Here is a 14,852-nt window from a genome sequence, read left to right on the forward strand (position 1 = left end):
CACTTTCACACTTCTGACGAGACACATCTAGAAAACAGTTCAACTTGAAAAGCTGAAAAACTCAAATCAACTTCTCGTATTGATCTCGGCTGACAATAACTGAGATTCACGGGCCTTTGGTGAGTGCAGGCCACGGGAGACTGAAGAGAAATCACGGAGATATTCGAAGACAAAATGAGTTTGTGTTGCAGCACTAAACAACACCGAGCGAGTTTAGTGGACAAACGAAAGAAACAAATAAGGTTGTCTTCAAAAAACAAGCACAAGAAACACAACACACCTGAGGAAAAACATCTAAGCAGATATGAGACGAGCTCTAACAACAACAATACAACAGCACAGCTAACATTAGCATCGACACACACACACACACACACATACTATACAACACAACACGACTGACTCACACACACTAAACACCTATTCGCCGCGTGTTTTTTTTACTATGGTGTTGTTTGCGAGGACATGATATGAACCCGATGGGTAAAGTGAGTGAATTCGGTGTTGAATGTGAACTCACCTCGTATCTGCAGACACAAAGTACACATTAAAAGGCTCTGTAGTACTACGGCACCCATCTTCAACGCTCAGCCGCGCCGCTTCGCTCGCATCGCTCCGGCTGCGCGTGTCTGTGATTCGGATTCTTCGCTGCAGTTTTTCATCGATTTGATGCTTTCGGTGGTTTAATGTGACCGCGACATTTTACAGTCCGTCCGTCTCCTTCCGCTTACACGAAAAATGCCCAAACGCTTCCCAACCCTTCCCCCCCCTCAGTCCCTCTCTCTCACCCCCCCTCAGTCCCTCTCTCTCTCTCTATTGTTGTACTTCATCGCACGCGTTGCTCGCTCCGTATCCGATCATGACGCAGTGGAAACGATCATCTGATATTAGAAAATAAAGTCGTGCGAAAGTCGCGGGCACGTGTATGAAGCAGGGAATCGCATTCCAAAGGCACTAGTTTCTGCCGCGGCAGCGCGCTGCGGCCTGGACGCGCACAACAACACAAAGACGTGAACGCGAAGATGTGTTTAGTAACGAGAAATCGCTTTTGTGTTTGATTTAATACCACGAATACACATAATGTGTGTACAGACAGACCTTTTACCTAACTTACCTGTAACTGTTTAACTCGCAATAATATTTTGCCGGAGATGTGGGGAATATTTCATGACAAAACATGATGAATGTTGTTAAAAAGACTCGCTTTTATTTCTTGCAAGAGAATAATTACATCAATCTCAAATTTGTCTGTAAAAGCCACAACTCACCAAAATCTCACCAATAACATGTTAGAAAATACCGAAGCAGTACAAGAAATCATCATCATGGACAGATTTATAAAACTCATGCGATTGATCAGTGATGCTCAACTATTAAAATACACCCATCAGAGGACGATAATGACATGGATGTCGAACTTTTCTGCCTAAATTACAAATGTTGGAAACCTTCATACAAATGCAAGTATGAAAAAGTGAAATGCACGTGATCGATTGAAATGATAGTGTGGGTCATACACAGAAGAAACGCATCCATCAGTGAGCAAAAGACAGAACGCAATGTAAAGAAAAACACATCCACAATGTCAGCGATACACACTCATTTACAAACTTCATTCCGGTGCTGAATGTCTGAGAAACACAAGAGACAATTGACAAAAGATCATTTCAACAGAAGAGAATTCTGATCATAGTGCTCCACTAAAGTCATAATGTGACATGACATGAGAAAATGAGAGCATCATTCAACATTACACCCCTTCATTCCTGAGTTCAGTGTATTGCTTTTCATTTCTACTTGAATTCACCTCCTCAGAATCAAACGCTGTTCAAGTATTCACTGGATTGTCTCTTTGTCATCAATGAAAGAGGACGTGTCAAACTTCATAATGAAGGTCATTGAGTTCCAGTCTGGTGTAGTGACGCCGGTCGAAGGACTCCATCGCTTTACGAGCCACCAAAGCCAGAATGAGAAGGAGAAAGATTAAGGTGATCACCACGACGGCCACCAGACTGTTCTTCCACATCATGCGTGAGAATCTGTTCTTCCCCGGAGCAGAGGACACATCCACAGCTCGCTGTTTTGACTCGATGTCCAGCAGAACCACAGGAGTCCCTGCACTCGCCGGAGACACCGCTGATGATGATGTCGTGATGGTGGTGCTGGTTGTTGTCGTGGTGGTGATAGTGGTTGTGGTGGGAGTTGTAGTTGTTGGCTGTGTCGTGGGGGTTTTGGCTTTGGTGGGCTTGAATGAATGTGATTCCGGACCCCTCATGGGTTTGTTGGGTTTTCTGTTGGGTTTGACAGCAGGCCGCTGGTGGGCTCGTGCTTTGGTGACGGTGCTTGTGCTTTGTGTTGTTGTAGGTTGTGTGGTGGTTGTAGTGCTGGTCATATGTGTGGTTTGAAGTATAACATGTGTCTCGGTCGGCTCTTCTTCGGTCTCTGCTGCCGATGTTGTGATGGTGGTTGTGGTTTGTTGTGTTGATGTTGTGGTTTGTGGTGTTGTAGGTGCTGCTGTGATTGTTGTTGTTCGTGGTGTTGTGGTGCTCAGTTGTGTGTTTACAGCAGTCGCAGGTTTGGCTGTGGTTCTTCCATTAACTTTAGTTGTTGGATGAGTTAAACCTTCAAGAAATAAAACAGAAGCTGGTCCCTGACATCAGAGGTACAGTGCAATCTCTGGTGATGTGTGTTTGTGGTGTTTATATGTTGCTGACCTCTGAATATGTTGTAGGTGTTGACTCCAGCTTCAGCGGCCATGAGCGGACAGTCCTGCTCGCTCGGACAGTTGAACAGATGACAGTTTTCACCGCTGGACTCTTCTACTGGCTTATACACAACCAGATTACATTTCACACCTGTGAGAAACATCACACACGCTTAGGGTTTTTAAATGAAAAATGAAAACTCTTTAAATGAAAACCGCTTTAATGAAAACTCTTTTACGCCGTGACGGCGGGTGAAACATTAACACGGTTACCTGGCTTCACATCTTCTGAGCAGCAGGTCAGGATGCAGTCTTTCTCTGACGGCTTCTTTTGGGGAATCATCACCGTTCCCTTCGTCAGAGCCAAACGTATGTTCACAGTAACACCTCGATGTTGTCGGGAATAACACGTCTCTCTGTCAGACTCCGACGTCACGCTACAGGCGTGTAGCAGGACGCACGCGAGCAGCAGACTCGTCCGGATGACAGACATGACTCTGAGTTCAGAGGATACAGCAGTGATGAGAGGATCCTACAGATCTGCAACACACACAACACAACACCACACCACGTTACTTCAAACATGATTCCATCTTTCAGAGAGGAAAATAAGCCTCCTGTGACCAGCCTCTGAATGGTGTTATCTTAATATTGGCAGAGTCCAAAGATCTCCATTCAGTCGTCAGCTTGTGTCGCTTTACACACTTCAATAGTAAAGGAATAAAGTATAACAAATACATCAACAACTGGACTATGAAAAAAACGTCACAAAACTCACACATTCTTGTATGTACTTTTTATACTAAAGAAGTAATCCCAATGCCACCTGACGAACATCAAATAAAAGAGGAATACAGAAAGACGAGTTAAATAATCCATCACACATCTGCCTGCTGACACGTCATCAATTATCATCATTATAAGAAACAAATATAATATCAACGCGTCTAATAAAAAGAAGGACCAACCGATGTGTGGTGTGTGAAGACACTGAGAGCTGAGAGCTGAAACACTCTCAGTCTGAATCTCCAGCAGACAGAACTTTGATCCCCTTTAAAGAAACGTTTATGACACACAAGATACAATACAGCGCTTATCATCACACATCATCTTATCAATGTCAAATATGAACTTGAACAACCTATGTGCACTGATTTCACAATGTTTTATTGATGATTATTAGTGATTTATGTGTTGAAATCACTTTAAGGTAAACCAGCTATTCGTGTGCTGCTGTGATACTATAAACATCATAAAGATCCTTCAGAACACATGAATACATGACAGATGCTCGAATATGATTGAGTGCTGGATGATGTTCAGTGTGACAGATGATGTGTCGTGTGGTGCTGATGCTGCCGGTCGCTATGGAGACTGAGAGTCCGGTGTGTGTGGGCCATGTCGTGATGCAATCTTAATGAAATATACAACACATGAAAACAGCAAATATAACGATACTTTTAGTAATCTTCATGTGCACGATGTGAATATTCTATGACGGAAATTGCAGGAAGAGATTTTATTCGCAAACAATACGGAAGGACTCGGTGTAGAAACGCTCGAATGAGACTCGCATCTAAAACCCTCGAACACAGAATTACAAGTCAGACACAAACACAGATTTCCCGATGTGAAATGACATAAACATTCATCAAATTCATCAATGTTCACCTACCATGAGCTCTGTGCGCGTGGATCAGCCGCTCCTGTGACCCATTTCTGTCTTTGTCCTCCACTGGTTGATGATGATGATGATGATGATGATGATGATCTACACACACGGGAGAGAGAGAGAAAGGAGGAGAGGGAGAGAGATAGAGACGCTTCGAAACAATACGTGTGTAGCAGTAATGTCCATCAAGACAACGATTTACAATGATTTATTTTATTTTTATTTTGTAAAAAAAGCGTTTATTGCGTCGCTCGAAGGTTTCCTGCACATGCGCGTTACTGCCATCTCCTGGTCAAAGACACGAAGCGCCTCTACACTTTACAGCCTTTAGTTTTACAACGATTTTACATCTTGTTGTTTAATTTAATCGCTTTAATATAACACCTATATAATGACACCGCAATTGTTCACTTAAGATATTCCCATGACCATTCTTTTCTCAAGAGTTATTTTGCATGTGTACTAAAAAAAAGCAGTCTGGGTTTCACATCAGAGAAACGAAACTTTTGTTTTCTTAGGATAATGTCTAAATAATACATATAAATAATAATACTTATTAATATATGGCTATACAACGTATATCCTACGTATAACTATGTATCTTGCTTGATTGATTCAGTATACCAAATTTGTCAGTTTTGACAGCATTTTGTTGAAATATTGAAATATTCTTTTCTCTTGGCGAGAGGAACGTAACGGCAGGCGCCCTGCTATGGTAATTTATGTGAAATACACACGAAAGTTATTCAAATGAAGAAAAAAAGACAGCCTTTTAAATTTCTTTAATTATTTATTATCTTCATCGATTGCATCGTTTAAAATACGTGTTTTGTTTTATTTGTGGCCTTTAATGATTTATTTAAAATGCACCCGAAAGATATTTCTCTATGGCTTTAAATTTAGAGAAAGGAAAATCGCAGTATTGCGAATTGTCTGAATTTATTTGATATATTATGTTCATTGACTGTATAATTAAATGTGTTGTGTTTTGTCAGCATTTCTGTTGAAAGATAAATGCATATATATATATATATATATTTCTGGCGAGACGAACGTAACCACGAACGTAACTTCTATTGAGGACGAAACCTGCAAAAACTATAAATAAATAAAAGCGGAAATAAATACATATATATGTGTAAAAACACACATATTTCTGTTAAAATAAGTAAACAAATTATTAAATATTTGAGAAGCTAAACCCAAAGTAACAATTTTCCCTTAATCTTTTATATATTTCTTTATGTAGTTCCGTATTCTTTTTTCCTCAACACATGTTAATGAGAGGACGTCGATCATGCATCGGTGGGCGGGTCTTGCCAGCGCATGCGCATTAACTTCAGGCTAGCTGTTGCCAAGCATGAAATCTAAACCATAAAATTGTTCTGAATACACGACAGGACGATATAAACAGACAACCCAAGATAACAACATATACAAACAGGCGACATACGGACGTCCAGACACACACAATGACACTTGCATGTCTTATGAGTGGAGCAACCTGTTCTAGCTACTGTTCTTTTCTGACTACAACAGGATCTAAAGCCATGTCACGCGTAGCTGTTAACTGACCTAATTCGTGTAAACATGCATCATTTACTCTAAAAAAAAAAAAAAAAACCATACGCATTCATTGAACCTAAGTTAATACTCATGCGCAGTCAAACGCGCAAGACCCGCCTACTGATGCATGATCAACACCCTCTTATTAGCCTGTTGCGCCAAGGAAAAATAAATAAACGATTAAGGGGAAAAGCATTTTGTTAAATATTTTTTCATTTCTCCGACCATTTATTTTATTTATTTACATTATTTGTTTATCTCACCAAACATTCAATTATTTATTATGTATTTAATTCCGAATTTATGTATTTATTGTTTTTGCAGGTTTCGTTCTCCATAAACTTCAGGTGCCCTCCTGTGGTGATTTATTTGAAAATGCACTCGAAATCTTTTTACGACTTTTAACGGAGAAAAAGGAAAAACCTCCATTTGGTAAATTTTTATTGCGAATTTTCTTAATTTGTTTATTTTATTATTTTCATTGATTGTAACATTAAACCAAATGTGTTGTGTTTTGTCAGCATTTTGTTGAAATAATTAATAATTTACGTGAACTACACAGGAAGCTATTTAAATGAAGAATTCATTTAGAATTCATTTGCTGCATAATTTAACCAAATATGTTGTGTTTTGTCAGTATTTTTATTTAAATAATTACGTAAATATATAGGCGACCTCCTGTGGTGATTTCTATGAAATACACACTAAAGCTATCCGCTTGTTACGTCGCGACGTAAGGAATACTGTTTCCGGGTCCGAGCCTCCACGCATTTTAATGGAGGATATTGTTAAAACAGCCGTTTATGAGCACTTTTTTATTCATATCACACATTTGAGCGAAACTTTTATAAGGATAAAGGATGGGATCAGGGGCTTTCGGGAGTTTTTCATCACGTCATGGGTGTATATCAGCATTTTTGGTCTTATGGCGTCTGACAAAACAGTTGGACCCGGAAACGGGTTATGACCTTCCATATATGGTGGTGCGTGACGTCAGGTTTAACAAGTGGATTTAAATAAACAAAAAAGAAAGCCTTTAAAAAATCTTGCATAATTGCATAATTTAAAATACATGTTGTGTTGTTCGTGGCCTGTGGTGATTTATGTGAAATACACCCGAAAATTATTTCTCTATGGCTTTGAATTTAGAAAAGGAAAACCGCAGCATTGCGAATTTTCTTAATTTATTTGATTATCATTGATCGCATAATTAAACCAAATGTGTTGTGTTTTGCCAGCATTTCTGTTGAAATAATAACAATATATATTCCTGTCTAGACCGTAACTTTAGGCGCCCTCATGTGGTGATTTATGTGAAATACACTCGAAACCTATTTTTATGGCTTTAAATAACACATTCGATTGGCGAGACGAACGTACCTGCAGGCGCCCTCCTGTGGTGATTTACGTGAAATACACGTAAATAAACTTTTCAAATGACGAAAAAAGAAAGCCTTATTTTTGTGAATTTCCTGTCTTCATTGATTGCGTAATTTAAAATACGTGTTGTGTTTTGTCTGTGCCCTTTATTTATGTGGTACAACGGCTGTCTCGCGCTGAATGAATTCCCCGGATTCGGCACAAGATGGCGTCTGCAGGGCTTGCGGCAGCGTCCGAGGTCATTCACTCGATTCGTTTCCATTCACTATTTTAAACAACCTATAGTAGTGATGTAATGTATGGAATAGTGAATGGTATGGTGGGGCGATTTTGGACACAGCCATGGTGAACTTGTAATTTAGAATTCCTCGTGTGACGAGGCGAAGCTGCGGGTTCACATTTATTTGGTGCTGGTCTCAGCTCATAATTAGTGCGCATTTAATAAAATAAAGAAAGGTATGTCATAAAGAAAATTGTGAAAAGCAATGATGTGATTTCTTTTTCTTGCTTGATAATGGGATACGTCCCTAATGTAACAATATCTATTGATTGTAACGTTACATGATATTAGTGGATATCAGTTACCTACTTTACACACGCATATATTAATACTTACTTCGTTTTATATATAATAGTATTAATACTTGTAAAGGGACAAAACCAGTTCAAATAAACACCATTTACTTGTCATTTAAATGTGGGACTACTTCTCTAAGCGGAATGATTTCTTAGCCATTAGCGTTGGTCAGAGTCCTCTGTGTCAAGTCCATGTCATGTATCTGCGCGCGGATTCGCTCGACCTGACTTGACAGATTAGAATCGCAGGTTTGTCTGCTGTTATTCAGATTCGATTAGTAGGACAAACGTTAGGTGTTCTCGTCCCAATTTTCACTTACACGGCCATATACATTTTTTTTTACTTTTAATTGTTAAACGATTATAAGAACTATTTACAATTGGACTCCGTATATATTTTACTTAACTAAGTGCATTATGAACGTGCAATGATTTTTCTAGATCGACTTACGTTATTTCTGAAAGATCCTAACGTGCTAAAAGACAGAGATGTTATAAACGCTTTGAGTTAAAAGAGCAGATTACGTTCATGAAGATATAGTTGAAGATGATTATGTCCTAACGTGAGGGTTTGATTTCGACCAAGAAACAGTGAATGATCGTCAGAATCACAACAGCCTTCCCCAGACAGCAAAAATAACTGAATTCGCGTTAAATTGCTTGTTTTCAACATTGAAATGGGCTCCCTGTGTCATCTGTCTCAATGATCATCTGTAAATAACAGGTGTATGTGTTCTCATGAACACTACAAACACCAATCACAGAGCTGATGAGAGGGAGACCACACTCAATGTCCACACCTGTAAATAACACTCACAAACACTCAAGAGAAAGAGAAGCACCGGATTAAACTGCAGTGCAGTGTGCAGTCTTCAAACATGTTTGGCTGAATCACTCTTTATCATCGCAAATCATTCTATTTCAAACATCATCATCATCATCATCATCACAACAGCTTGATAAAACGGCTCATATTCTTCTGTAGAATAGTGCAACACAATAACATGAAGAAACAAAACTTGATTCACATCAGCACATCTCTCAGTACGCCACACACTGACCTCCATCACAGAAACACATTCATTCACTGTCCTCAGACCACCAGTCAAGAGTTTAGACAAAGTTCTTCATGATCCCTTAATCAAGAGTTTTATGGGCTGATGTAAATGTCTGCTATTAGTTTGGTAAACAAATACATTTGTTTTCAAACGGTTTTTATACGGATGAAGTGAAACAAGAAGTGAGGGTTAGCAGTCAAGATATATGTGGTCAGTAATATTCTCAAAGCATCTTTGAGTGTTTGGACTGTAATTCTGGAAAGGAAGTCCAAACATCTGACTGGTGATGTCATGTGATTACGTTCTGAATGTCATGATCTGTCTGCTTGTTTCCTTCACTTTGTTCCTTGCCGAATGATACTGAATGACCTGATCTGAGCAAAATGAAGTGTGGACTACACACAAGAGATCTTCAGCTCTGACAGATGACCTGTACTTCACATGAGCATCATTCATACGGTCAGCTCAGGAAATCCGCTTCTCAAAAGAAAGACCTGAGATGGATATTGTCAATGAGCTACAAGAAGCCCTTATATCTGAGGTACTGGACAGTTCTGGACGGAACGTTTAACTCACGGGCTCAGTACGTTCAACATTCATCTCCAAACACATCTGTGCTGTCAGTCTGAAGATCTCAGGACACCTCGATGATTTCCATGCTTCCAGAGAAGCTGGACCGACTGGCCACGTGTGTGATGTCCTCTCTTGAGCGAGTCTCTGACATCCCGTCTCCAAAGTCCATCTGACAGCTCCGGTGTTTCAGCTGTTTCTCAAAGCTGCTCTCCTCGTGCCAGCTCCTGCGAGAGTCTCCTCCGCGTTGCCGCCCGCGCCTCCGCACGCTCTCACGGTCCTGACCGCAGCCGAATATGGCCGACGTGGAGTAGAACCGAGCGGAATCGGAGGAGAGGTACCAGCCGCCGGCCACCGGGGCCAGGAGGATGTCGGAGTGCCACCCCTTCAGAGCGACCGGCCCGGCTTTGGGCCGCTGGGATCCTGACAGGACACCGCTGGGAGTTTCCTCCATGCTGCCGCTGCGATGTAACGCCTGACGACACGGCGATGCTGCGGGACTGCGATTGACTGAAGCCGTCTGCGGTTTGGACGGTGGGCTGTGTTCTGAAACCTCCCGCACGGGTGAGAACTGACAGAGTTTGCTGGCTGAATCTTTGTAAGCGGGCGGATGGTAGAGTTCTGGGCTGTCAGGATGAGCGCTTGGTGGCGACGCTCCAGACTCAGCGTATGACTTGATGTCCAGAGAGAAGGAGCGTTTGGGTCTGGTGTTCTCCTCCGCCAGCTGCAGACCGCACATCCCTCGGGTCATCAGATGCTGATCGGAGAGCGACTCCTGTGATCCGCTGACTTCAGACTTCAGATCTTCTGACGGATCCACCTGCAGCACGGCTTTGGGTTTGACCGCCGTTTCACTCGCACACTTGAGCTTCTTCTCAAAGTCCAGCAGCTGACCCAAGAAGTTGAAGTTGGGTGAGATGGTGGGCCGCTTCTCTTTCACGAACCTGTAGAAAAACACGAGAACATGTCCGGGTCACGCGTCACTGTTCCAGTTTGTTCATGGAAACAAGTCCGTGTGGTACCTGTAGGCTTCATCTAACGTCATATTCATTCTCTTCATGATGTAAGCGATGGCGATGGTGGCCGAGCGGGAGATTCCGGCCAGACAGTGGACCAGAACTCTTCCGTCGCTGGCCTTGGCTTTCTCTGACAGGAAACAAACAGAGGTCAACAGATGGACACAAGACTTTCCAGCACTGTCAGCGCTTCACGTGCTCTCCTCTCACCTATGAAGTCCACTGATCTGTCCAGCCACGGCAGAATCTTCTCGCAGAAGCTGTCGTTGACCGGCACCCGCAGGAAATGCCATTCTGAGATGAAGTCGGGTTTGGGACACGTGTTACTGGCGTTGAGCACGTACGCGATGTCATTCTGCTGCATGAGCTCCTGTGATGTCAAAGTTGGTCGTGTGAATTCATCTCAAACTGTAAATAAAAATAATCATGAAATCGTGCGGAGCGTCGAGACGGACCTTGTTGAGAACATCTCTCTGGCAGCCCAGGTACAGGTGAGGCAGAATCCGTGTGGGACCGACGTTCGTGACGGGGAGAGATGGTTGGGAGATACAGGACGGAACAAGTGTGGATTTCCCTTCGCACAGACCCGGGAACAGATGTGAGAACTCCACAAAACCACCTGTCAATCACCACAGAGAAATCCCATCACAGATGTGCCTTTGAAGTGAAAGTTCACCCAAAAATATCTTTTCTGTCATCGTTTACTCGCCCACTCCTCATGTCAAACCTGTACGAGTTTCTTTCTTCTGCAGAAAACAAAAGAAGATATTTTGAAGAAAGTTGGTCGCCGGACACAACACCAATGCAAGTCAATGAGGTCCAGTCAACAACATTCTTCAAAATATCTTCTTTTGTGTTCTGCGGAAGAAAGAAACTCGTACAGGTTTGACATGACGAGAGAGTGAGGAAATGATGACAGAATTTTCATTTGGGGGTGAACTGTCCCTTTAAGTGTGTCTATCGCAGATGACATCATCACCGGACTAGAAACAATCTGAAACTCACCGTAACTCGGCTAAAACAATCACACAAAGACAGAGAGGAAGAAATGACATTTCTGTTTCTCTTTCATGTCCACAGCTACTGACTGATTCTAATGAACACTCATTCCCCACAATCACTTCCTGTTTACGCTCAGAGTTCACCTCACTGTCCAGACCTGAGAGCAGATGAACAGATGGGAAACGTTTCTCCAGCTTGGCCAACAGGATGCTGAGAAAGGCTTCAGATGAAAGAGAAGCGGAGTCAGGTGAGCTCTGGTCATACGCCACCACCTCCTGACCCTGAAGTTCCAGCTGCAACACACAACACTTTGTGTAGTGTTCATCACATTCACACAAACGCCACACAACCTCCATTTCAAGCATGTTTCAGGAATGAAAATAGAAATAGTCACATGATCACGGACAGAGAGAGACACAACTAACTGTGGGAGGAGGTCACTAAGGGCTCTAGCGAGAGAGGATGGCTTGTTCACACTTTAAAATGAAATCATCCTGAGCGGAGTGGTGTCGTGTGCAGTGAAGAGCAGACACAGACCACAACCCATGAGCGCTCTGGGGAATATTGCGTTCATCTGCATGCACACGAGTCACTGATTCATGCGTTTGACTCACCTTCCTCTTGGCAGAATGCTGCAGGAGATCAGTGATTTGGATTTTATCTTGTTGTAATCTTCTCTTCATCAGTTTGGAGCAGTTGACGTTCACCGCCTCCAGGATATGACAGGTGTTATATTCCACGAACGGACGGCTGTCGATCAGCAGCACGCGGTCCAGACCGCCCTCCAGCAGAGCCACCAGCCCCTCGGGCCCGATGGACCGCACCGAACTCATGACCGCCTCCAGAGACGTGACCCTCAGCACATGAACGGCCTCATTGTGCCTGCAGCTGATGATGTCACACTGATGTCACGGATCAACAACACACGGGGGTCCACTGACTGACTCCGTGCTAGATCAGTGTGCGGGGGTCTGACTCGTGAGCGACATCACCTCACTGCTGAAGAACTCCTCAGACACCTGTGGACACACACAAAAAACTCTCCACATCATCCATCACATCTGAGTGACTGACTTGTGTGTGAACAGCAGACGTGTGGTTTTCTTAGATTCTGCACTGCTTTGTTTTATTCTCAACACATTTGATTTTCTCGGTGTTGTTCACAAGCCCTGCGACTCCTTACATCCTTCATTCTCAGAATATAACCATCACACAGAGGCGAGTAGACACAATGCTTTACTATTGAACGTTAATGAAGGGTTTTAAAGCCGAGACTGTTGGGGCCTCGTGTTTTCTGCTGGTCTCGTGCTTTTCCTTTTCTCGGACCTTCACTGTGTTTACTTGAAAGGTGTTTGCTCAGAGGTGATGTATCGTCCGCCGGTCACGCTCGGCTCTCTGAGCGAAGGTTAGCAGCTCATGCTGCCTGTCAGAGATGACACGAAGAGACTTTGACCCGTCAGTCCACCATCAAGATGAAACTCTAAATCTACTCTCTGACACGCCTGTGTTACGATGACTGAGACACCACACTTTACATTGTGTACTTTACACACAACTACACAAACTCATCGTTCAGCAGGATCTCATCTCTGACAGCTGAAGCGTTTGGTTTCACCAGGGGAAATTCTCAATTCCTCTGGAACAGAACAGAAGAAAATCACTTCTGATTCCCAACCACAACAAACACGTTCTGATGAAAGAGCAGCGAGTTTATAACCTACCCACAATCCTCAGTGACGACACATGATCACACTATACATCTGATTGATCTGTATGTCAGACTACAAACATTACACATCATGTCTGAATATTATCTGACTGATGATCTCTGGTGTTGCGTGATGAGATTAGACCATCATCATCAGCACATGTTCACATCATACTCATATCTGAACATATGAAACACAAACACCGACTCTCTTAACACTACACACAGAAACACTAAACTATAAACTACACCACACTACACTATGTACTAACTGCAGTATTTACTACACTTTAACAATTCCCTATCCCCAACCCTACAGAAAATACTACTGTATATAATACATTAACAAAGTGTAATTATACTATATATACGCATCACTATCCTACAATTTAAGTATGCATCAGCATTTTAAATGTGACGCGAGCGTTTATTCACGTGACCACATGAAGTTTCTGTCATTCATCAGTTCATTTATTACGGTCTATTTGTTTATTTCACTTAAAGAAAGATGATAAACAAGCGCCACTTTCTCTTCAACGTGATGTCAGTGTCACACGCGCACGAACGCAGATCGTAACACAATAAACAACCGAAAACCGAAGTTATGAGATTTTAGCGGAGTTTTTGTCGAACTTCATACAGAAAATCGGTGGACAAAACTTACAAGAACATTGTGTACGTACCGACACACACACACACACACACACCGCGGCCTCCGCGATTTATTTCTCTCTTTAACTCGCAGGTAAAAACTCACCGTTAAAGTTTGACTCGAGCTCATGTCGAAGTGAATCCTCAGATCAGACGACTAGTTATACTAGTAAGGATGACCAGTTACACTGGTGAAGTCGATCGGCTGAGTACAGAAGATCAGAAGCGCGCGTGAGCTCATCGAATGTGAAGAATATCATGGCGTCGCGTCGAAACACAAACCGGCCTGAAACACACCGAGATAACCGTGAGAATAAACGGGTTGTGTAGATGTCACTGTGCATGAGAAGAGAAAGACTCGTCAGGTCTTCACAAACACAAGTGTGAGTTTCTGAGGCGTAGCTTCTGATCCCATTACACAAGCACACAAACTCGTTTTCTACTCTTCATATGTTAAACACGAATAACATAACAAATATCAAACATGTTATTACTTCTTTAACATGTTACAAGCACATTTCACGAATATTCTTCAATACAGACAGCAGGAGAACGTCGTTTACCCCCACCACTGCCCTGCGCGCGCGCGCGTGCGTGTTTGATTCACTGTGGCGCGGACCGTAGGCATCTAGGGCTGGGAATCGATTCCAACAAAGATTCGATTCCAAAGCGTTGAGAATCAAGAATCGATTCCTCTTTAAGAGCTTTTATATGAAACACATATGCATACTTTGCACATTGTACATGATTGTATACTACACACACACACACATATATATATATATATATACATATATTGCACAGCACCTGCACTTTACATGGACACTCCCCTACACTATTTATATTTATATATTGTTTATATAGCCTATAGTTTAACCTTCCTTCCTTTTCTATCTCTTTTTCTACTCTATTCGGACAGCCGAAAAAGAATTTCACTGCATGTCGTACT

General features: G+C 42.3%; 3 protein-coding genes across 5 annotated transcripts in view; all 3 read right to left on the minus strand.

Moving 5' to 3' along the window:
• The window catches only part of lrp6 (low density lipoprotein receptor-related protein 6), a 32,927-nt gene extending 32,155 nt beyond the window's left edge, over positions 1-772 (minus strand). The window contains exon 1 of the mRNA XM_057324036.1: positions 521-772. Within this exon, the coding sequence (XP_057180019.1) occupies positions 521-578 (58 nt within the window). The 5' untranslated portion in view covers positions 579-772. The remainder of the gene's footprint in view (positions 1-520) is intronic.
• A 1,104-nt stretch (positions 773-1,876) lies between these two features.
• On the minus strand, positions 1,877-3,197 carry mansc1 (MANSC domain containing 1). Its single transcript, XM_057323440.1, has 3 exons — positions 2,978-3,197; positions 2,715-2,855; positions 1,877-2,622 (listed from the first exon to the last, which is right to left on the minus strand). Exons 1-3 carry the CDS (start codon positions 3,195-3,197, stop codon positions 1,877-1,879), a joined length of 1,107 nt encoding a protein of 368 aa, XP_057179423.1.
• A 6-nt stretch (positions 3,198-3,203) lies between these two features.
• dusp16 (dual specificity phosphatase 16) lies at positions 3,204-14,504 on the minus strand. Of its 3 annotated transcripts, XM_057324039.1 has the most exons (10): positions 14,398-14,504; positions 14,010-14,189; positions 12,159-12,563; positions 11,702-11,837; positions 10,998-11,161; positions 10,753-10,912; positions 10,549-10,672; positions 4,380-10,470; positions 3,673-3,755; positions 3,204-3,244 (listed from the first exon to the last, which is right to left on the minus strand). In XM_057324039.1, the coding sequence occupies exons 3-8, from the start codon at positions 12,375-12,377 to the stop codon at positions 9,591-9,593; spliced, it is 1,683 nt and encodes a 560-aa protein (XP_057180022.1). In that variant the 5' UTR covers positions 12,378-12,563; positions 14,010-14,189; positions 14,398-14,504; the 3' UTR covers positions 3,204-3,244; positions 3,673-3,755; positions 4,380-9,590. The 3 variants fall into 3 exon arrangements, with proteins under 3 accessions (XP_057180022.1, XP_057180023.1, XP_057180021.1); XM_057324040.1 differs by lacking the exon at positions 14,010-14,189 and having other exon boundaries at positions 14,398-14,503; XM_057324038.1 differs by having other exon boundaries at positions 14,010-14,499.
• Positions 14,505-14,852: the final 348 nt, after the last annotated feature.

Source organism: Triplophysa rosa, linkage group LG24 (assembly GCF_024868665.1).
Source record: "Triplophysa rosa linkage group LG24, Trosa_1v2, whole genome shotgun sequence".
Taxonomy (NCBI): Eukaryota; Metazoa; Chordata; class Actinopteri; order Cypriniformes; family Nemacheilidae; genus Triplophysa; species Triplophysa rosa.